Source organism: Triturus cristatus, chromosome 6 (genome assembly GCF_964204655.1).
Source record: "Triturus cristatus chromosome 6, aTriCri1.1, whole genome shotgun sequence".
In the NCBI taxonomy this organism is placed as follows: domain Eukaryota; kingdom Metazoa; phylum Chordata; class Amphibia; order Caudata; family Salamandridae; genus Triturus; species Triturus cristatus.
In genome coordinates this window covers 23,933,392-23,957,636 of record NC_140589.1, presented here as the reverse complement: position 1 = coordinate 23,957,636, position 24,245 = coordinate 23,933,392, and the positions used below count along the sequence as shown (strand labels likewise).

Genomic DNA, 24,245 nt, shown 5'->3' with positions numbered 1-24,245 from the left:
TTTAAAAATGCAGGCACCACGCATCATCTCTTCTTTGTCAAGTATGGTATTAAAGGTAATTACTTTAATTTAAAAAAAAAAGTAAATAAATTGATTTGTTTTACCGGAACATTAAAAAGCGGAAGCCCCATTGCTATCTCTTTGAAAAAGTTGCTTTTAGCTCTTTGAGACGTGAAAACGCTATAAATAGCAATTTCCACTGTGCGTATCATATTATATGGTAGTATATTATATTACCTCAAAATGTTGTTCTCATTTTGTTCATCTCAACCACTCACCCTTTTGCAGCCCACCTTTATTCTGTTCCTTTGAGACCCTTCTCAGTGGTGCAATGCTCGCCTTAGTGTATGTCTGTTCTTGTTGAGGCTGGTCAGTCACATATCTCAAAACCACAACATGAATCTGATTTCCCTACACCTTACACTTTAATAAGAGTGAATATGTTATTTACACCCAGTGGTCGAAGTGGGGGGGAACGGCAGGGCACGGCGTACCCCTACTTCTTCAATTCCAGGGATTCCGTTCCACTACTTTTTTATTTTGAAAATGCGTCCCGGGACGCAAGAAATTACCATCGCCTATAAATAAAGCTCGGCGTTCCTGGCGTTCGAGGACGGGCGGCAGAGAAGTAACAGGACTCTGTCTTTTCCTTCTTACCCAGAGAAGAAAAACAAGCATTTACAATGCAACGGTCTCGGCATTGTTAAAGTTAGAGCTATTGGCATTGCTCATGACATTATTTTTGTTTGTTTTTGTTTTTAAAACCTGTAGAGAAACGGCATTGTTATTTACAATGTCAATAGCTTAATTAGTGTGTGTGTAGGTGGCTCTGTGTGTGGGTGCAAATGCAATAGTTCTCGCATTTGAGAGTGATTAAGCTATTGACATTGTAAATAACAATGCCAATAGTTCTAACTTTACCAATGCCGAGACCATTGCATTGTAAATGCTTGTTACCCTTTCCCAGTAGAGCAGTATGACTGAGTGATCACCCGCGACCACTTCAAGATGGCGGCCAGTCATGCGCAGTACCACCACACAGGCGGTCCCACGCGCACGTGTTCTGTAAGCAGGAACTGGTTAAAACGGGCTCTGGTCCCCTCTGGGTTGGTGCAAACACGAAGTCCGCACTACGAAACCGCGAGCACGCGGTCCCATCTCTGATCGGCCGACTTTTTTTGTCATTTTCCCGCTTTATTTCACAACTGAAAACTCAAATGTAATTCTTGCCACCTCTTACAGGTAGCAGGCTTCTAGGTGGCTCCTCCGCGTTACCTGATACAAACTTTTGCCATCGCTTAGGTAAGCGTCATATCCCTGACCCGGTTTTGAGATTAAAAACTGCAGCATGTCTATAAATGACACCACACAAGTGAGTTACGAGCACATGTGTCAGGGGGCATTATTCTTTCATTTTCTTCACATGACATTTCTACAAAGAAACAGTTCAATCACGTGTCGCCCATCAACCATGAGCACTATAGAGGCATGTATACTCGGGGCATACATGCCAACACTCCCGATTCAGGCGTGAGACTACCGATTTGAAGGCTAGTCTCCCGCCTCCCGATCCCTGCAAGCAAAAACCCGATTCCTCGGGGTTAAAGCTGACAAGGCTTGGTAATGTGTAACGTGCTAATTCTTCCAGCAATAGTCTGAGCGGCGATGCAGGGGCTCTAGAAGGGGTGAAAACCAACTTAGCCCCATTAACAACCGAATGGTCTTTTAAACACCTGTGAAGTACTGGTGGGGGAGGGAGGGGGGTGTATGCACTGACCGCAGCCTGCCAGGCCAGTGCACGACTCTTGCATCCCCCTCTTTCTCTGCCTGCCATTGCGCTCCATGCTTCTGAAAGGTGATAAAAAAAAAACACTTGAATTTGCTTTTAAATGTCCGATCCTGCAGCAGCACACTTCCAAAGTCCATACATGACAGAAACCCGATTGAAGGCCCCATTCTCCCGATTTTTTTATTTGTTTTATTTAAATCTCCCACTTTGCTCTTCTGAAATGTTGGCATGTATGTCGGGGGCACTTCTATATGTTTGGATGTGTTTTTTATCGTCTTTGTTTACGATGTCAGTAACCAGAGCCATGATGGAATTGCTCTTCTTTTTCTCCCTACAGTTCTACATTAGGGGAGATGATATTTGATACCAGGGGTCTGCCTGAGTGATAGCCTACTTTGTGGACATATGAAACCTGGCTCTCTTATGTGTGATACGTATGTGCTTATAGTGTCTGTGTCTGATATCAGAGGCCATAGCAATTGAATTTTCTTGCCCTAGATACAGATCTCTGACACTAACGAGAGAGTCAATCGGTGATCATGGGTACCAGAGTCACAGTGACTATGTCTCCTGCAGACTTCCCTGTGGTGGCTCACCTTGTGGGCACTCTACAGCAGTACACACCTGTGTATTTTATGCTTTCTGATCCACATACGCAAAATTGTTTTTGCACTCTCTTTGCGCCTTTTTCTATATGGTTGGGGTACCACTACATTGGCCCAGCACTGGGGGACATCACTGGTGGATCTCTGCCTGCTCTACCAGATTTAGTATCATCTTCTCTTTTTCCTTGTTTTTCCCTGCCTACAAGTCAGACCTGGAATGATACACACACAGTAGGTAGCACCCAGGGGCTCCAACACAGTGTGGGGTAGTTTGTCCAACTTGAATAGGTTTTTTGCCCTAATGAAGCACCACAGATCCCTATGACCAGTTTAGGCACGAAACATGTCGACTCCTTCTTTTGAAGGAGTGACCATAGTTAGGTCCCTCTTCTGAGACAGTAGGAGACTTCCCCTATCCAGTCTCAGCACCTTGACTACCAGGGTTCCTTTCAAACCCTAAGGTAGCACCCACCTGCCTTGGTTTTTATCCCTGGCAGAGCAATCCCCTCATTAAAGTATAATGCACGATCTCCCTTACCAGTTTTAATCCTTCATTTCCATTCCACTACTTCACATTACATACCACCTCACCTGCATTCATCATATGGCAGCCTCTTAAAAGATTTGAAAGCAAGGACGGTGCACCAAGAAGCAAAATTCCGAGAACTTCCAATTTGATCAAAATTAAGTCCTTTATTCTTTTTTTAAAACATCTAAAAGGGCTCAGCCCTTTCTTGAAGTGTGCTGGGTATAGTATTGGTGATTGTTGCTTAGGTGTGTTGGGTTTAGCATTGGTGATTATTTTGGGTTTAGTGTTGATATTTGTTGGTGAGGTGTGCTGGGTTTTGTGTTGGCTATTGTTCGTGAAGTATGCTGGGTATAGTGTTGGTGATTGTTGCTCAGATGTGCTGGGTTTAATGTTGGTAATTGTGTTTTTTGGTTTGGTGTTGGTAATTGTTGTTTAGGTTTGCTGGGTTTAGTGCCGATTATGGGTTTACTGTTTGTGATTACATTTGCGTTTAGTGTTTGTAATTGATGGTGAGGACCTCTGACCCTGTTTTCCAGGCAGGTCGCTCCCCTCACCGCCACGCAGCCCCCTGTGTGACCACTGACCGCTGCTGCATTGTGTCTGCCTGCGTTAGAGTGACTGTGCCCTCCTTCTCTTCTGTACCCACGAGTGAGTGATTCTCCCCCACTGTACCTGTGTATTTTGCTGCCTTGATTGTCCCCCTTGCCCTTGGTGCCCAGATTGTGTCCCTTTTTTCTTCTGTCATTCCCCGCGTCTCCCCCTCGCCGCCCGTTTCCCGCCGCCGCGTCCTGTAGCTCCGCCCCCCTCGCACCCTATTGGCCGCCGCGTCCCATAGCTCCGCCCCCTCGCACCCCATTGGCCGCCCCGCTCCCACCTCCCAGCTGCTCCTCCCTCCCTCTTCCACTCATATGGAGGCCGCGCAGCGGGCGCGCCTAAGGCAAGCCCGTCTGCGCCCAGCGCCAGACCCCCTGGCCCCCGCAGATGCCAGCCCACCCGCAAGACCTACAACGCTGCCACTCTCATCGCACTCAACACCGGCCGGAGCCCTGGCTGCTGCAGTGCCACCCCAAGACGCACCCACGGACCCTTCACCTGCCAATCCTGCAAGTTCTCCTGCATCCGGACCCGTACCGCACCCGCCAAGCCAAGCACCAACAGCACGCACCTGAAGTGCATCCTGCTCAACACCCGCTCCATCCACAGGCACGCAGTGGAACTCTGGAACCTGCTCGATGCCACATGCCCAGACGTCGCCTTCCTCACGGAAACCTGGATGAACGCCTCCTCAGCACCCGCCATCGCCATCCCGGACGGATACAAGATCACCCGGAGGGACCGCGCCAACCAGAATGGAGGAGGCATCGCCATCGTCCACAAGAACACCATCCGCATCACGACCAACTCCGAAGACACCCTCACAGCCGCCGAACACCTGCACTTCCAGATCCAAGCTCGCCACTCGAAGACATCACCAGCTGATCCACGCCACCAAGAAATCCGCATTCAAGGAACGACTGGACAACAACGCCCGCAACAGCAAGGAACTCTTCAACATCGTCAAAGAGCTCTCGAACCCCAGTGCCGGAAACCACGACATCACGCCCTCGCAAGACCTCTGCAACTCGCTCGCCTCGTTCTTCCACAGCAAGATCGCAGACATACACAACAGTTTCAGCACACAGCCAACGCACCCTATGACCGGAACAACGCCCCCCACCACCACCCTCCGCGCCTGGACCCCAGTCAACACCGAAGACACCATCCGCACGATGAACTCCACCCACTCAGGATCTCCAACCCGACCCCTGCCCTCACCACGACTTCAACAAGGCCGACTCCGTCATCGCATCCCACCTTCGGGACATCATCAACGCCTCCTTCGACACCGCCACCTTCCCAGAGAGCTGGAAGCACGCCGAACTCAGCGCCCTACTGAAGAAACCATCAGCGGACCCCACCGACCTCAAAAACTACCGCCCATCTCGCTCCTTCCTTTTCCGGCCAAAGTCATCGAGAAAACCGTCAACAGACAACTGGCCGCCTTCCTCGAGACGAACGGATCCCTCGACCACTCGCAGTCCGGCTTCCGGGCCAACCACAGCACCGAGACCGCCCTCATCGCAGCCACCGGCGACATCCGAGCTTTGCTCGACAACGGGGAAACAACGGCCCTCATCCTCCTGGACCTCTCCGCGGCGTTCGACACGGTCTGCCACCGCACCCTAGTGCAGCGCCTCAACAACATCGGTATTCAGGAGAAGGCACTGGAATGGATCATCTCCTTCCTCGCCAGAAGAACACAGAGTCCGCCTACCCCCGTTCAGATCCGAGGCCACCGAAGTCATCTGCGGCGTACCACAAGGATCATCACTCAGCCCCACCCTCTTCAACGTCTACATGAGCCCCCTCGCAGCCATCGCACGCTAACACAACCTCAACATCATCTCCTACGCCGACGACACCCAGCTGATCCTCTCCCTCACCAACGACCCCGCCACCGCCAGAACCAACCTACACGAAGGGATGAAAGACGTAGCCGAGTGGATGACGAACAGCCGCCTGAAACTGAACTCAGATAAGACGGAAGTCCTCATCCTGGGATCATCACCCTCCGCCTGGGATGACTCCTGGTGGCCCCCTGCCCTTGGCAGCGCACCCAAACCAACAGACCACGCACGCAACCTGGGCTTCGTCCTGGACTCCTCCCTCTCCATGACCAGACACGTCAACGCCGTCTCCGCATCATGCTTCAACATCCTACGCATGCTACGTAAGATCTTCCGGTGGATCCCCACCGAAACCAGGAAGACGGTCACCCAGGCCCTCGTCACCAGCCGACTGGACTACGGCAACTCCCTCTACGCCGGAACCACAGCCAAACTCCAGAAACGACTCCAGCGCATCCAGAACGCCTCAGCACGACTCATCCTGGACATTCCCCGACACAGCCACATCTCCGTACACCTGAGAAACCTGCACTGGCTCCCCGTCAGCAAGAGAATCACGTTCCGACTCCTCACCCACGCACACAAAGCTCTCCACAACCAAGGCCCAAGATACCTCAACGACCGCTTGACCTTCTACACTCCCACCCGCCAGCTTCGATCAACCAGCCACGCCCTCGCCGCCGTCCCCCGCATCCGAAGAGCCACAACAGGAGGAAGATCCTTCTCCTACCTGGCTGCCAAGACTTGGAACTCCCTCCCCATCCACCTCCGCCTGACCCAAGACCACCTCTCCTTCAGGAAGCAACTCAAGACCTGGCTGTTCGAGCAATAGCGGACCCCCATCCCCCAAGCGCCTTGAGACCCTCCGGGTGAGTAGCGCGCTATACAAATGCTTGATTGATTGATTGATTGGGCTTAATGTTGGTGATTGTTTTCTTGGTTAAGTATTGGTAATTGTTGCTGATGTGTGCTGGGTTTAGTGTTGGCTGTTGTTCTTGAAGTGTGCTGGGTATAGTGTTGGTAATTGTTGCTGAGGTGTGCTGGGTTTAGTGTTGGCTATTGTTCTGGAAGTGTGCTGGTATAGTGTTAGTGATTGTTGATTACATGTGCTGGGTTTAGTGTTGGTGATTGTTTTCGGGGTTAAGTGTTTGTAATTGCTACTTAGGAATGCTGTGTTTAGTGTTGGTGATTATTTTTGGGTTTAGTTTTTGTAATTGTTGGTGAGGTGTGCTGGCTTTAGTGTTGTCTGTTGTTCTTGAAGTGTGCTGGGTATAGTGTTGCTAACTGTTGTTGAGGTGTCCTGGGTTTAGTGCTGGTTATGATTCTTGAAGTTGTGCTGGGTATAGTGTTGCTAACTGTTGTTGAGGTGTCCTGGGTTTAGTGCTGGTTATGAAGGAGTGACCATAGTTAGGTCCCTCTTCTGAGACAGTAGGAGACTTCCCCTATCCAGTCTCAGCACCTTGACTACCAGGGTTCCTTTCAAACCCTAAGGTAGCACCCACCTGCCTTGGTTTTTATCCCTGGCAGGGCAATCCCCTCATTAAAGTATAATGCACAATCGCCCTTACCAGTTTTAATCCTTCATTTCCATTCCACCACTTCACATTACATACCACCTCACCTGCACTCATCATATGGCAGCCTCTTAAAAGATTTGAAAGCAAGGACGGTGCACCAAGAAGCAAAATTCCGAGAACTTCCAATTTTATCAAAATTAAGTCCTTTATTCCTTTTTTAAAACATCTAAAAGGGCTCAGCCCTTTCTTGAAGTGTGCTGGGTATAGTATTGGTGATTGTTGCTTAGTTGTGCTGGGTTTAATGTTGGTGATTGATGCTTGATTGGCTTACGTGTAGGCTATTGTTGCTGGTTTTAGTGTTGGTAATTGTTGCAGAGGTGTGCTGGGGTTAATGTTGACTATTGTTCTTGAAGTGTGCTGGGTATAGTGATGGTGACTGTTGCTTAGGTGTGTTGGGTTTAGCATTGGTGATTATTTTGGGTTTAGTGTTGATATTTGTTGGTGAGGTGTGCTGGGTTTTGTGTTGGCTATTGTTCGTGAAGTATGCTGGGTATAGTGTTGGTGATTGTTGCTCAGGTGTGCTGGGTTTAATGTTGGTAATTGTGTTTTTTGGTTTGGTGTTGGTAATTGTTGTTTAGGTTTGCTGGGTTTAGTGCTGATTATTGTTCATAAAGTGTGCTGGGTTTAGTGTTGGCAATTGTTGATTAAGTGTGCTGGGTTTACTGTTTGTGATTACATTTGCGTTTAGTGTTTGTAATTGATGGTGAGGTATTCTGGGCTTAATGTTGGTGATTGTTTTCTTGGTTAAGTATTGGTAATTGTTGCTGATGTGTGCTGGGTTTAGTGTTGGCTGTTGTTCTTGAAGTGTGCTGGGTATAGTGTTGGTAATTGTTGCTGAGGTGTGCTGGGTTTAGTGTTGGCTATTGTTCTGGAAGTGTGCTGGTATAGTGTTAGTGATTGTTGATTACATGTGCTGGGTTTAGTGTTGGTGATTGTTTTCGGGGTTAAGTGTTTGTAATTGCTACTTAGGAATGCTGTGTTTAGTGTTGGTGATTATTTTTGGGTTTAGTTTTTGTAATTGTTGGTGAGGTGTGCTGGCTTTAGTGTTGTCTGTTGTTCTTGAAGTATGCTGGGTATAGTGTTGCTAACTGTTGTTGAGGTGTCCTGGGTTTAGTGCTGGTTATGATTCTTGAAGTTTGCTGGGTTTAAAGTGTTGGCGATTGTTGCTTAGGCGTGTTAGGTTTAGTGTTGGTGATTACTTTTGGGTTTGGTGTTGGCAATGTTTGGTAAGGTATTCTGGGTGTAATGTTGGTGATTTTTTACTTGGTTAGGTGTTGGTAATTGTTAATGAGGTGTGCAGGGTTTATTGTAGGGTATTGTTCTTTAAGTGTGCTGGGTATAGTGTTGGTGATTGCTGCTTAGGTGTGCAAGGGTAAGTGTTGGTGATTGTTTTTGGGGTTTAGTGCTGAGAATTGTTGGTAAGGTATTCTGGGTTTAATATTGCTGATTTGTTTTGGTTTATAGTTGGTAATTGATGCTGAGGTGTACTGGGTTTAGTGTTGGATATTGTCCATGAAGGGTGCTGGGTTTTGTGTTGATGATTGGTGCGGATGTGCGCTCGGTTTAGCTTATATCAGCGGTGAGTCGATGCATTTATATGGAATGGGGTCTGTGCTACCTGTAGGGCCGAAATGGTTGATGGGTTTTCAATCATGAGCAGCAAGAAGTAGGGTTTGTTTTACATGCTGTGGAGGAGTCAGGGAATGCTAGGGTAATGTTGGTTGTCAAGGTGGAGTTGTACTCAAAACAGTGATTTAAATTAGAAATCCCTCTAGCTTCCTCTGTAATTAGAATTTATTTCCGATTGCAAGTAGATTCCCATCGGACTCATAGGGTAGTCCATCAGAATAATTACTGACCATGCATACCCTTACATTGCTCCAAGTATGAGGCAAGTAACCTTAAAGTCAACAATCTACACATTGTCAATGTCAGCAGCACGGAGAGAGCTGGATGAATGTTAACATTCCCGTCTCCACATCTAGTGACCACGTTTCATTGCATCTCCTGCCTGGTGCCACCTTAGGGTTATTCTACTCCACTGGTAAACAGCCAGTTTTAGATGTTTTAAAAAAAGAATAAAGGACTTAATTTTGATAAAATTGGAAGTTCTCGGAATTTTGCTTCTTGGTGCACCTTCCTTGCTTTCAAATAGTTCGGAATCTGTGTCTTCAGTGGAGCAGATGTGTGGCGAGCTCCGGACGTATCGTGCACATACCAAGGACTTGTGAAGTAACTTTGAAATTGAAGTGGCTAACCATGGTCTGCCACACTGTCCTTTTTCAATGAGCCTCTTAAAAGATCTCTGCCAAAGTAACCCTTCGGGGGACCCGTAGGGCATTGAAGTGCAGGCCCAACAAGGAGCGCCGCCCTATGATGAAGGATGACAATCCCCTAGGGGATGTGTGAGGGCACCATAAAAAGTCCTACTGACTGTCCCTATTCAGTACTCTGACCCAGGCATTTTTCACCCTCTGAAAGATTGTGCCTCCCAGTCTATCCTTTCCAGGAACATTAACCCCTTTTTGTAATTGGAATTCTATATAGAAGCACAGGCTTCTGGACCTCCTAATCAGGCTCCCTGTCCCCCGTACTTTTTCTTCACTAGGAAGGGACCCTTCTTGATAGGCCTTCATTAGGAACACCTAACACCAAACATAATTGTTTGTTGCTTTTGTATTTGCCCAGAATATATGTTTGTTAACAAATTACATATGCCTCATTCATTGATACGAAGGCTCTATGATAGCACTCATTGATGCTCCCCAGGGGGTCCATGATTGCTTGGAAAATAAAATATTAACAGATTAATAAGGTATATATAAAGAAGCAAAATTGAAAATTTAAAAATGTTCCGTAAGTGCGAAGAAATTTTAAATTGGAGGCTAAAATGCAAGCTATGACAACGCACCAAAGAGAAGACTCACATAGACAAAGCATCTGAGGTGTTACAGGAGTTGGAAGTCAAAAAGGAAGAGATACTATGCCTCTCTGTCCTCTCGGTGTGGATAAAATGGCCTTTCAAGGGGATAACATAATGTGTATTTGTAAGGCGCACCTTCACCCATAGCCATCTTGACGCTGAATAACAGCCGTTTATTGTTACCCAGTTCCAGTAGCGGTCCGTGGAGGGAATTCGGTGGGGCAGTGAGGCGGGGCGGGGCGGGGGAGGGGCAGAGTGGGGAAATGTAAACACCGGAATATGGATGAACGGAGGTAAGTACACATTTAAATAAATAAAACTAATTCCTTTGCGCGCGCTGCATCGCAAAATGCAATGCAGCGCGCGCAACGAAATTCGTTTTATTTATTTAAATGTGTACTTGCCTCCGTTCATCCATATTCCGGTGTTTACATTTCCCTAATCTGCCCCTCCCCCGCCCGCCTCACTGCCCCACCGAACTCCCTCCACGGACCGCTACTACCCAGTTCAGGTGGATGAAAGGCTGAGTAGGCCCGCCACGATTTGAACCTGGAACCACGAGTTTGAGCACAGGCCCCTGCAGTGGATGCGTTAATTCCCTGAGCCACCAGACCTGGCTTAGAGATTAATGAGGATAACTCAGGGAGAGCCCTGATATCAAGTTGCAACTTAGTAAAGTCATGAAATGAAGCCCCAAATATTATTTTCTTAATCCTTGTGAAGTTCACCTTACCTTTTCTCGGGACCACTATTTTCAGTTTTCACACTTCACAAAAACCAGCCCAGAAAGTTGTGTAAACTGTAGTGACAATATTACAAAAAGAAGATCTGCCTTGTGTGGCAGAATGGCACTGAAATACATTACCTGGTAATCTGGCTTGGTGAAATAGTCCAGAGTCGCGATGTGGTCAAGGAACAGATGAAATTCAGATGGCATGTGCTTCAGCAGCATCCGGTGGTCATACTTCTCCTTAATCATACCAACCTGCTCCTGCCAGAGACACAACAGATCACAAGACACTTTTAATCAATGCAAAACATGTCTGTGAATGAAACACGTCTTCAGAGACCAGCATACCACTTTCTCACCACTGAACTACTAAGGAGGAACTACCTTTTACCACCACCACCAACCTGCATCAGAGTGACTACTGCTGCACAACCACCCAGCTACCCCTACTTATCTGCTATTGAAGTGCCACCTATCCTCCACCTCCCTGCCACCACCAACAGCTGCCTACGAAGAGCTCAACTCTACATTACCTGATTGTCACAGCTGACACTCTGTGGAGGGACTCATCTCAACAGCACATTCCCACCACCCATTCCAGCCTGCTATGGATGGACAGCCGCTACGCCATCAACTATCCACTACTACTGATTTGTTATGGAGAATTACCTCTAAACCATATCCTCATAATCACCCATATATTCTAAAGAGAGACCTCTTCCCCACCATCACAGAATGTCTACAGAACAACTACCTCCTTATCAACACTCCACCACCAACAATTTATTAGCGAACGCCATCTCTAAAACATCAGTACAGACCTTCTAAAAAGAGACCACCACTGTACCACGGCCCCACCACCACCATCAATCTGCAGTGGCACCATCTCTATAACATTACCACAGACATTCCAAGAAGAAACCACCTCTAAAAAACCTTCCTACCATTGCCACTATCAACCTGTAGGGGGGAACCATCTCTACAACATCAGCACAGATCTTCTAAGGAGAGACCCCTCTCTCCTGTACTACCTCCTCACCACCACCACCATAAACCTGCTAGGGGCACCATCTCCACAACATCCGCACAGATCTTCTAAGGAAAGGCCCCCCTATATACCACCACCTCACCACCATCAAACTGCTGGCGGAACCATATCGGCAACATCACCAAAGGCAATTCTACGACTGGACCAGTTCTGTACAATCATCCCACAACCATTAAGACCTGTGATGGATGGATTACCTCCACACCACCTTCCCATCAGAACTACTGACCTGCTCTGAAGGAACCATCAATCTATCAATCCCCCCACCTCCCACTACAAAAGAACAGCTGGTGAGGATCACGCTGAACATTACTTCATCACGACCACTACTAACCCAGCTGCACACAAAGGTGATCCATAGCATTAGCAGTAGGCTGTAGTCCACTCCACTTTGTGCACCCCTCAAGCACATACCAAGGACCAGTAGTCACACGCGTGCCACGGTGCTTACAGTTCAGATGTAACTCTCCATCTATGTGGAAGCAAATGAAACCCACACTCTTTGCCGGGGCCCTTAAGAGACAATGCACTTCCATAGGATTTCCAGGTCCAAGCTTCACTCTGGCCAGTGCAGATGATCTGCCTATCGCAAGGATGGCGATGGAATCCAAAGTGTGTCAGTAGCGGGCAGACCGCAGCTTCGCTTAAAGAATGTTGGTCTGGTGCAAAACGTACCCAAGCATACCCGCCTAATCAACATGCACAATTAGCTTCACATTTCCACTGTATTTAATCCTTGAAACTAATTTGATAACAGAATTTTAGAACAAAAAGATCTACAAGAATTCAAACTTTTCAGAGATGATTTGCATCGCCACAACGCATATGCTGAGGTCCATGCACCCTTATGAGTACGGTACTCCACACCATTCAGTGTGCACAGGGACTTTGTGTCTCTATGCAATACCCACACGTTCTTTACCTTGTCTTTAATTTTACGCCAGGGAAGCTGACCAACCGCAAACTCGACTAGCATATAAAAGAGAGACCAGAGGTCATCATGTCGCCCCATCTCCTGGAGAGAATGAAACAGAATTTGGACTGGGTGTTAGTTGTTTTGCAAAGTTGTACAATATAAATGTGTTATCATATCATTTCAATGGAAAGCAGTACAAACACCTGGCCACAGCGCAACCGCCCTCCCCTCCCCCCCACAAACCTGCTGAAAACACAGGTGACCAACCCAAGCCTTGATTCCACTCTCATCGTCCTAAAGTCAGTCATTCACAAGGCGCTTAAACTGGCTGTTTACCAGTGGAGTAGAATAACCCTAAGGTGGCACCAGGCAGGAGATGCAATGAAACGTGGTCACTAGATGTGGAGACGGGAATGTTAACATTCATCCAGCTCTCTCCGTGCTGCTGACATTGACAATGTGTAGATTGTTGACTTTAAGGTTACTTGCCTCATACTTGGAGCAATATAAGGGTATGCATGGTCAGTAATTATTCTGATGGACTACCCTATGAGTCCGATGGGAATCTACTTGCAATCGGAAATAAATTCTAATTACAGAGGAAGCTAGAGGGATTTCTAATTTAAATCACTGTTTTGAGTACAACTCCACCTTGACAACCAACATTACCCTAGCATTCCCTGACTCCTCCACAGCATGTAAAACAAACCCTACTTCTTGCTGCTCATGATTGAAAACCCATCGACCATTTCGGCCCTACAGGTAGCACAGACCCCATTCCATATAAATGCATCGACTCACCGCTGATATAAGCTAAACCGAGCCCACATCCGCACCAATCATCAACACAAAACCCAGCACCCTTCATGAACAATATCCAACACTAAACCCAGTACACCTCAGCATCAATTACCAACTATAAACCAAAACAAATCAGCAATATTAAACCCAGAATACCTTACCAACAATTCTCAGCACTAAACCCCAAAAACAATCACCAACACTTACCCTAGCACACCTAAGCAGCAATCACCAACACTATACCCAGCACACTTAAAGAACAATACCCTACAATAAACCCTGCACACCTCATTAACAATTACCAACACCTAACCAAGTAAAAAATCACCAACATTACACCCAGAATACCTTACCAAACATTGCCAACACCAAACCCAAAAGTAATCACCAACACTAAACCTAACACGCCTAAGCAACAATCGCCAACACTTTAAACCCAGCAAACTTCAAGAATCATAACCAGCACTAAACCCAGGACACCTCAACAACAGTTAGCAACACTATACCCAGCATACTTCAAGAACAACAGACAACACTAAAGCCAGCACACCTCACCAACAATTACAAAAACTAAACCCAAAAATAATCACCAACACTAAACACAGCATTCCTATGAAGCAATTACAAACACTTAACCCCGAAAACAATCACCAACACTAAACCCAGCACATGTAATCAACAATCACTAACACTATACCAGCACACTTCCAGAACAATAGCCAACACTAAACCCAGCACACCTCAGCAACAATTACCAACACTATACCCAGCACACTTCAAGAACAACAGCCAACACTAAACCCAGCACACATCAGCAACAATTACCAATACTTAACCAAGAAAACAATCACCAACATTAAGCCCAGAATACCTCACCATCAATTACAAACACTAAACGCAAATGTAATCACAAACAGTAAACCCAGCACACTTAATCAACAATTGCCAACACTAAACCCAGCACACTTTATGAACAATAATCGGCACTAAACCCAGCAAACCTAAACAACAATTACCAACACCAAACCAAAAAACACAATTACCAACATTAAACCCAGCACACCTGAGCAACAATCACCAACACTATACCCAGCATACTTCACGAACAATAGCCAACTCAAAACCCAGCACACCTCAGCAACAATTACTGACACTAAAACCAGCAACACTAAACCTAACCAAGCAACAATCGCTAACATTAAACCCATCACACCTAAGCAACAATCGCCATCACTAATTCCAGTTCACCTAAGGAACAATCACCAACACTATACCCAGCACACTACAAGAACAATAGCCAACACTAAACCCAGCACACCTCAGCAACAACTACTAACTCTAAACCAAGAAAATAATTACTAACATTAAACCCAGACTACCTCACTAACAATTATCAACACTAAACCCATAAGTATTCACCAACACTAAACCAAGCACACTTCAAGAACAATTACCAGCACTAAACCAAGAAAACAATCAACAACATTAAACCCAGAATTCCTCATCCACAATCATCAATACTGAACTTCGAAAACAATCACCAACACTAAACCCAGAACCCCTCAGCAACAATTGCCAAAACTAAACCCAGCAACAATAACCAACACAAAACCCAACGAATTAACAATCACCAACACTAATCCAAGAACACCTCATGAACAATCACCACTGCATGTAATTTGGCCTAAAAACCACACACCACGCTTCAGCAGTTATAACTCCAAGCACAAAGACTGTCCTGGCATAGACCCAAGACCTCTAACGCAAACTGACTTAAAGAACATGTACTTTAAACCGATCTGACATCATTGACTACCCAGAATCATACAAGATCAGCACACATGTGAAGAATTATCTTAATCCACACCAAGCACTCAAGTGACACCCTCAACACGGTCAATACACGAAACAAACCGAGACCCTTGTGAGCAACTCATTCCTGGTGCTTCATCACACTGAGTACCACACACAGTTTTAACCTCCCAACACTCTGAATGGCATCTGTGGCCCTTCCTAGAGCCAGCAACACATACCAGAATACAGAGCTCACAATTATGACAGGGAAGAGGTGTGGTGCCGCGGCCAGGGCGACTGACTCCGGAATCTGGGGATCACGGTTCGATCGCCGGCAGCAGGTTAGCCCAGCACCATGTGACTCTTGGCATTAGCTTGCTTAATCTTCCCGACGGCCCCCAGCGCCTAGAGACCCTTACGAGTGATTGTTCGCGCTTTACAAATGTGGATTTAATTTAATTTAACCGAAAAAGCAGGCTCAGAGTGTGCATTTTTATTTTGTGTATTAACTTTCAATACCTGCTAGTTATTTTGTCTGTCATAAAGTCATAGTGTTTACGTGTCATTGTAACATTATAGATGCCTTTGATTTGAGTGCTTTGTTAGGGGGTGATTTATTCTAGTTCCATTAAAAAAAACAAAAAAATACAATAAAAAAATAATAACTAAAAGGGCTGCATCAGCGAATGTTCTTTAAATGTAAATATTTTATTGCAAGCATACTATGGCCATATTTTTGTTACATATGCTTGCAATTAAAAAATAATAATGGCACCAGCCAAGGCGAGATGACTGGCTTTGCCAATGCTTGTTATCACTTGGTTTCCACCTAACTTGTGGTTGTTTGTTGCATGTTAGACCCTCATGGTTTACCTCAAAGTAAGTTATAGATTGGCTAACCAAAGCTAATCAAAGGTGAGCTGAACAATTCTACTCAAGGGGGTGGAGCCAGCGAACAGTACTCAATGGTAAACCAACCAAAGCTACTGAAGGGGGAGCCAACCAATGCTACTCAAGGGGAAGTCAACCAATGATACTCAAAGGTAAGCCTACCAACACTACTCAAGGGTGAGACAACCAATTCTACTCTAGGAGGAGGAGACAACCAACGCTACTCAAGGGGGAGCCAACAAATGCCATTCAACGGTGAGCCAAGCAACTCTACTCAAGGGCGAGCCAAACGTTACTTAAGGGGGAGCAAACCAGTGCTACTCAAGAACAGGCAGCCGACGCTACTCAAGGGGGAATTAACCAATGCTACTCAAGGGTGAGCCAACCAGCACTACTCAAGGGGGAGCAGACCAATGCTACACAAGGGGCAGTCAACCAATGGTACTCAAGAGGGGTCAAGCAACACTACTCAATGGCAAGCCAACCAATGCTATTCTAGGGGGAGCAAACAAACACTAATCAAGGGGGGCCAACCAATGCTACTCAAGGGTGAAACAACCAATGCTATTCAAGAGAAAGCAAACCAATGCTACTCAATGGAAAGCTTACTAGCTCTATTCAAGGGGGAGCAAATCAAGGGTACTCAAGGGGGAGCATACCAACACTACTCAAGGGGCAGTCTACCAACGATATTCAAGGGGGGGTCAACCAATGCTACTCAATGACAAGCCAACCAACACTATTCTAGGGGGAGCAAACAAACACTACTCAAGGGGAGCCAACTAATACTACTCAAGGGGCAGTCTACAAACTCTATTCAAGAGTGAATTAACCAACGCTATTCAAAGGTGAGTCAAGCACAGTATAAGGAGTCCTTGGTATATTTAGCTGAGATCCTATTGGCCACTGCACATACATAGACATTTGAACATTCTTTTCTCTTATTCTGACAGGAAGGTTTCTTGTGCCCTCCCTCAAGAATAGATCAACTTATTTTCATGTACACAGAGCCCATCTCACTTACTTTAAATTGTGCAGAAATGATGTGGATGCGGAAGAGAAATGACACTTTGAGCCAGGAGGTGCCATGACTGAGGTTTGCGTAGCCACAGCTGTACCTCTGACTAAATTAGTTTAATGATGAAAATACATAACATTTAACACACACACACACCAGGAGCGCAGTAATCATTCCGCCATGCACATGTCTCTGGATATGTAATTTGTTTGGTATTCAGACTGAATATAGAGTTGGAAATGTCGACTTACACAAATATCGAGTTGGAAATATCGTGACACAGAAATATTAACAACAAGAATATGGTTGTCAGGAATTTTGAGTTTAAAGTAAGAAATATAGTTTTTAAAAATATTGAAGTCATCAATATCGTTTGCAAAACTATAGTTGTTTAAAATATCTTTTTTGATTAGTGTGATGTACTTTAGTTTATATTTTAAATGTATGTGATGTTTTTTTGTATCAGTGTTTTTTTATGTTTTTTAATAAATGTGTTACATATTTTAGCTGGTATCAATTATATTTTAATTCATTTTTGCATTTTTTAGTTCTGTAGTGGGTTGTGGGTTTATAGGAGAATAGTACGTGTCAAGTAATTTAATTATAATAAATTAATGATTATTTTGTATTTATTAATATTTATTCAATTGAGATTTTATAGTGTTAATTGAGGGAAGTAATTTATTTGTAATTAATTAATAATTGGTTATTAATAGTAATTAGTCATTAGTTATGGTAATTGTGTAATTTATTTTAGGTGTCGGTTGTGGGGTTTATAGGGGTAAAGGGTGGGAAGTAATTTGTTTTGGATTAATAATTAGTTAATTTATATTATTTCATTGATTAAATATTATAGAAATTGTGTATTTAATTTCAGGTGCGGGTTGTGGGATTTATAGGGGTAAAGGGCGAGAAGTAATTTATGTTTAATTAAATAATAGTTTCTTAATAATTAATTGAAAATTAAATATGGAAATTGTGTAAATATTTTACGTGTGGGTTGTGGGGTTTAGAGGGGTTAAGGGTGGGAAGTAATTTATGTATAATAATTAGTTGATCATTCATATTAATTAATTGATATATAATTAGGGTAATTGATCATATTTTGTGTGTGGATTGTACTTGTATAGGGGTAAAGGGTGAGGAATAAATTAATTTTACTTACTTTATAATTAGTTGTTAAAAACCATTCTTTTTTATTGAAAATGAGTTTTAATTGTGTAATTATTTTTTTACAGTTTAATTTTAGCTTTGGTTTGTGTGTGTTATAGGGGTAAAGTTTATTATTTTTATGAGTTTCAAGTTGTTTTTAATTAATATTTCTTTAATTGGTAATTAATTATGTTAATTATGTAAGTACATTTTTAAAACATTTTAGATGAGGGTTGTGAATTGTGTGGTGTTATAGGGTTGGGAATAAAATAAAGTACATTTATGTAATAATTAATGTTTTTGTTTCCAAACAATTTCTAATTAAAAATATGTATTTGAAAAATATTTTTTATGTTATTCAATATAATATTTGTATGTATTTGTCATATGCATTTAACATTATAATATGTGTTTTTAATTTGTAATATTAAATATATTTGTATTTTAAATGTTAACATTTATTTATGTTTAAATATTTTGTTTGTTTTTAATTTTGAACTGACTGGCGTGGGAAAAATAATTGATACCCCTCCACTATCCAACACTTTCCCTACAGTTAGAATTATTAGAGTGGGAATAGTAAATTTTGTCCCTCTGCAATCCAACAATTTCCCTACTGTTGCACTGACTGGAGTGGGAATAGTAATTTTTACCCCTGCGCTATCCAACACTTTTCCTACTGTTACACTCACTGGAGCGGGAATAGTAATTTTTACCCCTCCACTATCCAACACTTTCCCTATTGCTGCACTCAGTGGAGTAAAATTAGTAATTTTTACTCACCCGGTATCCAACACTTTCCCTACTGTTGAACTGACTGGAGTGGTAAATTTAAGTTTAAAGATTTTTAAATAGTTTAATGTTTTCATTTATAATAGAATGTTCTTTTAATAGATTTTATGTTATTGGTTTATATGTACATTTTTATATAATTTTAAAATAAATTAAAATTAATAGTTTAATAGTTTTGAAGTAAATATATAAATATATTTATTATTATGTATGCATGTTTATCTTTTTAAATTAAGTTTATTTGTTATATTTGTTAAAGTTTATATTAAATCTACTTCATTCTTTTTTAATTAATTTTCTAATTTAATATATTACTTAATGTATATTTAAACATCGATATTTCGTACAACTACATTTTTAAAATCAATATTTTTTTCTTCTATATTTTTGTTCTTACCATTTTAAGTAGAGGGAGTCGATATTTTTGCATTCTATATTTTTTCATCTATATTTTTTACATCGATATTCTGTCAGTGAACCCGTTTGTAGTTAAATATTTCTGTATATTAGGTGGACACAGACATGAGAGGAGCAAGGCCTGTTGGAGTTCACCAGCTCCCATACCTCAGACTTACAGCTGCTCACAGTCACCTTTACTGCACTGAAGGCGGAGTAAGGCGTGGATACTCACCCTGTTTTTGTGCGCGTTCACAGAAGCGTAGCGGACTGTCCCTCGAAAACCGGCCACATTGCGAGGCTAGGAGAGAAAAGAACATAATACATGAGATAGCAGAGGGCGGGGTGGGGGTCAGCATGGCCCCTGCCAGAGACAAGGCTCCAGTTCTTCTGTCTCATGATGAAACAGAAGACCCCCAGAAACCGGACTCCTGCTGCACCAACAAACTTCAGACTGGACTCCAGCAGCACCCCCAAAATTCAGACCGGACCCTTGCAGCACCCCCAAACTTCAGACCGGACTCCTGCAGCACCCCCAGACTGTAGACCGGTCCCCTTCAGTACCTCCAAACTTCAGGCTGGACTCCTGCAGCACCCCAAAACTTCAGACCATACTTCTGCAGCACCCCCAAACTTCAAGGCTGGACTCCAGCAGCACCTCCAAACTTCAGACGTTACCCCTTTAGCACCCCCAAACTTCAGACTGGACCCCTGCAGCACCCCCAAACTTCAGACCGGGTCCTTGCAGCACCCCCAAACTTCAGCTGTAAGGAATTACGTCAATTTGCTCTCTCACCACATCCAAACGGATTCCACAGACTTTCCTAAGAGCTTGGAACATGGCTGACTCTAAACTACCTTGGATATTACACCACCTTCCTAGTTTGGTAATTTCCATTCTATTTCTTTTTGTAGAGTCTGAGGTTTTGAATCCGTTCTCCCTCAATACCAGCCATGTACTCTGTCAAGCAATGGATAAATAAGCATGGCACCAGAAACTATACAATTTCATGTCTTGACAAACTTTTCTTTAACATAGCCACAATGAGAATCGCATTCCGTTTGTTTGATTTCTGTGCCACAGACATCTTGGGTCCCGACATTTAAATACGCGTGCTGAGTCTCCACAGAGTGTGGACTAGAAATGAGATTCTAGTTGTAACAGAACATACGTATTTGTAAAGCGCACGTATCACCCATAACCCAAGGGTATCTTGGCACTGAATAATAAATATTGTTAGATTGTTTTCCGACAAGAGGGTGAGAATGGAGAAAGTATGTGTAGTGTAGAATTGTCCATACGTATAAATGTTTAATTAAGAACTGCAACAACTATAGGTACTCGGGGAAGCGGGTGGGTGCATGTGAATCTACAGCTCTGCATGCCAAGAGCAGATGCTTACTGGGTAAATAACATTATCCGCTCGAGGCATGTGTGCTGTAGTTACAAATGCTTTGCCTAGACTATACAGCAGTATACTCCCAAGCGCATGGCTAACCTGTACATGTTGCAGTTATTTGAAAAATTGTTTTAAATACTACCTGGCCTACATTAGCTTGTTGGCATGCTAACACATCTACACAATAGTGTTTGGTAAATGTGTGCGGTGTAGACCATGTAGCTAGAGGAATATTACCTAAAAAGGCCACAGAAGCCCCTATTTTGCACTTTAGGGGGTATGGATAAAGTCCTTTTAGCTTTAGCGTAGCATGTTTGAATGCATTTAACAATCCATCTTGCAATACCAAATTTAGAAATGGAATTGCCTTTGTGAGGCGGAGCAAATGCAACAAACAGTTGTTTGGTTTTGGGAAATGCTTTTTTCCTATCTATGTAGTACAATAAAGCTCTTTTTGCATCAAATGTGTGAAGAATGCATTCTGCTACAGAATCAGGTTGAGGGAAAAACACAGGAAACTCAACCAATTGGTCTATATGAAAAGCAGAAACTACTTCGGGGAGGAATATAGGGTTGGTGCGGGAAACTACCCAGTCTTTGTGTAGTTGAAAAAAGGGTTCTTCCAATGTTAATGCCCATAACTCACCAACTCTCTTTAATGAGGTGATTGCGATGAGGAAAGCAACTTTCCATGAGATAAACTGCAATGGGCATTTGTGCAATGGCTCAAAAGTTGGACCCATGTGCTTGTAAGAACAATATTGAGATTCCATACTGGGGCAGGAGGAATCCTTGGTGGTATTACCCTTTTCAAGCCTTCCATGAAGGCTTTGATCACTGGAACTCTGAATAGTGATAAATGCTGCCTGTTCTGCAAATATGCAGCAACTGCTGTGAGGTGCAAACAAATAGATGCATAAGCTAGGCCAGTTTGCTGTAAGTGTTACAGGTAACCAATAATGTTTTGTATAGAAGCATCTAGCGAGTTTATTTTGTTGTTATTGCAGTAGACACCAAATCTTTTCAACTTTGCTGCATAGCAAGCTCAGCTGGTAGGCTTTCTTGCTTCTTTTAGAATAGTCATACAGTATGGTGGTAGATTTAAATACTATAAACAATTGAAGGAGTATGCCCCGAAGAAATCAGCGAGATGCGACAAGAGTGAAAAAAGGAAAAAGTATTCCTTTTTTTAAAAAGACCCCTCACTCACCAACCTAGTTGGTGACATGCTTCATCATAGGGGTCCCACCCGAGTAGCCGAATGCTACCCGGGTGTGCTTCAACACCTGATTACAGTGCAGCAGGTTATTCGCAACGATGGTGCAGGTGGGTGAAAAATTGAGTTTACAAATTGTACTCCCTAGATTTTTAATATGGAGCAATAAGACAAGATTAAAACCAGGGTGTGATACCAGAGTAGGCTAAATTGACCTGCGGTATCTACATAAAATGGTGATCGTGGTGGTCAGGTAGATTTAAATAACCAAACTCTATGACTTCAGGAGCCAGATCACTATATTCAGTTCTTTGGGATTTGGATGTCGGATTTTTCCATGGTTCTGTGTGAGGGGGCTGGAGGTGAGGTACAGCTTTTGATGTGGAACCAGAGACAGCTCCAACAGGTTGGTGAACCATGATTCCATGGTTGACGAGCCCATGTGTGAGCTATTAGAATTAGTGTGAGGGAAGTTTGTTTGAGCTTCCAAACCAAATACGGAAGGAGAGGTGGAAAAGAGTAGGCAAATATCCCTGACCAGTTCATCCATAGGGCATTGCCCTTTGAGAGCGGGTGTGGGAACCTGGAGCCGAGTTTGTTCATTTCAGCTGTGGCGAACAAGTCTATTTGTGGGAACCCCCATTGTTGAGAGTATGGAAGGAGAACTTGGGGATGAATTTCCCACTTGTGAATTTGGTGTTTCTGACTGCTGAGGAGTTCAGCAATCTGATTGTTTACCCCTGGAAGGTGTTCTGCCAGAAGATAAATCTTGTGATGGATTGATAAATGTTGTGGGTTCCACCACTGCAGAGAGCAATGGGTACGGCTGTCTACCAACACTCGATCGGTTAATTGACCCAGTGACGGATTTCACTGTTGTGCCAGACACTCCTGCAGGGGACGCATGTGAAGTCTTGCATGGGGTACAATTGCGATGCAAGACATCATCATTCCTAACAGTTGCATGAGCGCTCTGGCTGGTAAGGCTTGATTGGATTGCAACTGCAGTATCATAGACTGAATGTTATGAATTCTGGCTACATTAGGAGAGGCTAGAGCCTTGAGAGTGTCGATAGTGGCTCCTAGATAAGATTGCATCTGTAAAGGATGCAGGTGAGATTTCTGTGCATTGACTGTAAAGCCCAGTTGATGTAGTAGGTCTATTTTCATTTGAGTATGGCGCAGGCAGTTTTGGTAAGTGTTCCCTTTGATAAGCCAGTCGTCTAGGCAAGGGAAGACGTGAACATGTTGCCTCCTGAGATGAGCCGCGACTACTGCCAGACATTTGGTAAATACTCCAAAGGGAAGTACTTGAGCCACAGCACAGAGGCTTGTGAGAACCCAACCCATCTGGGAAGTGTGGCTCAATGATTAGAGCGGCAGACCCTGATGCAGAGGTCTAGCCCGGGACCAGGGTTCAATTCCCCGCCTCGGCGGGTCTTGGGCTCAAAAATTCCACGGACCTGACAATTCTCGCCTCGGTGCCATTCCAATCATGGAGTCCCACTCTGCAACTCTGGGCAATAGCTTGCTTAATCTCCACAACGGCCCCCACAACGCTAAGGATGCCTGGCCTCCACCTTGGGGGTGCCCAGGAGTGGACGCCTCACAGGGAAAGCCAGGATGGGTTCCACAGCGGTATTCGTACAAGCGCCTTGAGACCCTTGCGGGTGAGTAGTGCGCTATACAAGTATCAATTTACATTACATCTTCGCAAAGAGACACGTAAGGACCCCCGGACATCTCCCTCCTTCACAAAGACCACAGCACAGAGGCTTGTGAGAACCCAACACATCTTCACAGAGAGACACGTAAGGACCCCCGGACATCTCCCTCCTTCACAAAGACCACAGCACAGAGGCCTGTGAGAACCCAACCCATCTTCACAAAGAGACACGTAAGGACCCCGGACATCTCCCTCCTTCACAAAGACCACAGTACAGAGGCCTGTGAGAACCCAACCCATCTTCACAGAGAGACACGTAAGGACCCCAGACACCTCCCTCCTTCACAAAGACCACAGCACAGAGGCCTGTGAGAACCCAGACACCTCCCTCCTTCACAAAGACGACAGCACAGAAGCCTGTGAGAACCCAACCCATCTTCACAGAGAGACACGTAAGGACCCCAGACACCTCCCTCCTTCACAAAGACCACAGCACAGAGGCCTGTGAGAACACAACCCATCTTCACAGAGAGACACGTAAGGACCCCAGACACC

General features: G+C 44.3%; 1 protein-coding gene across 2 annotated transcripts in view; it reads right to left on the bottom strand.

Annotated features, from left to right (window-relative positions):
* TTBK1 (tau tubulin kinase 1) overlaps nt 1–24,245 on the bottom strand; it is a 585,854-nt gene that overhangs the window by 198,976 nt on the left and 362,633 nt on the right. For both annotated transcript variants that reach the window (XM_085610162.1, XM_085610163.1), the window contains exons 7-9: nt 19,644–19,709; nt 12,571–12,663; nt 10,736–10,861 (exon numbers count right to left, since the gene is read on the bottom strand). In XM_085610162.1, the coding sequence (XP_085466288.1) occupies nt 10,736–10,861; nt 12,571–12,663; nt 19,644–19,709 (285 nt within the window). The remainder of the gene's footprint in view (nt 1–10,735; nt 10,862–12,570; nt 12,664–19,643; nt 19,710–24,245) is intronic.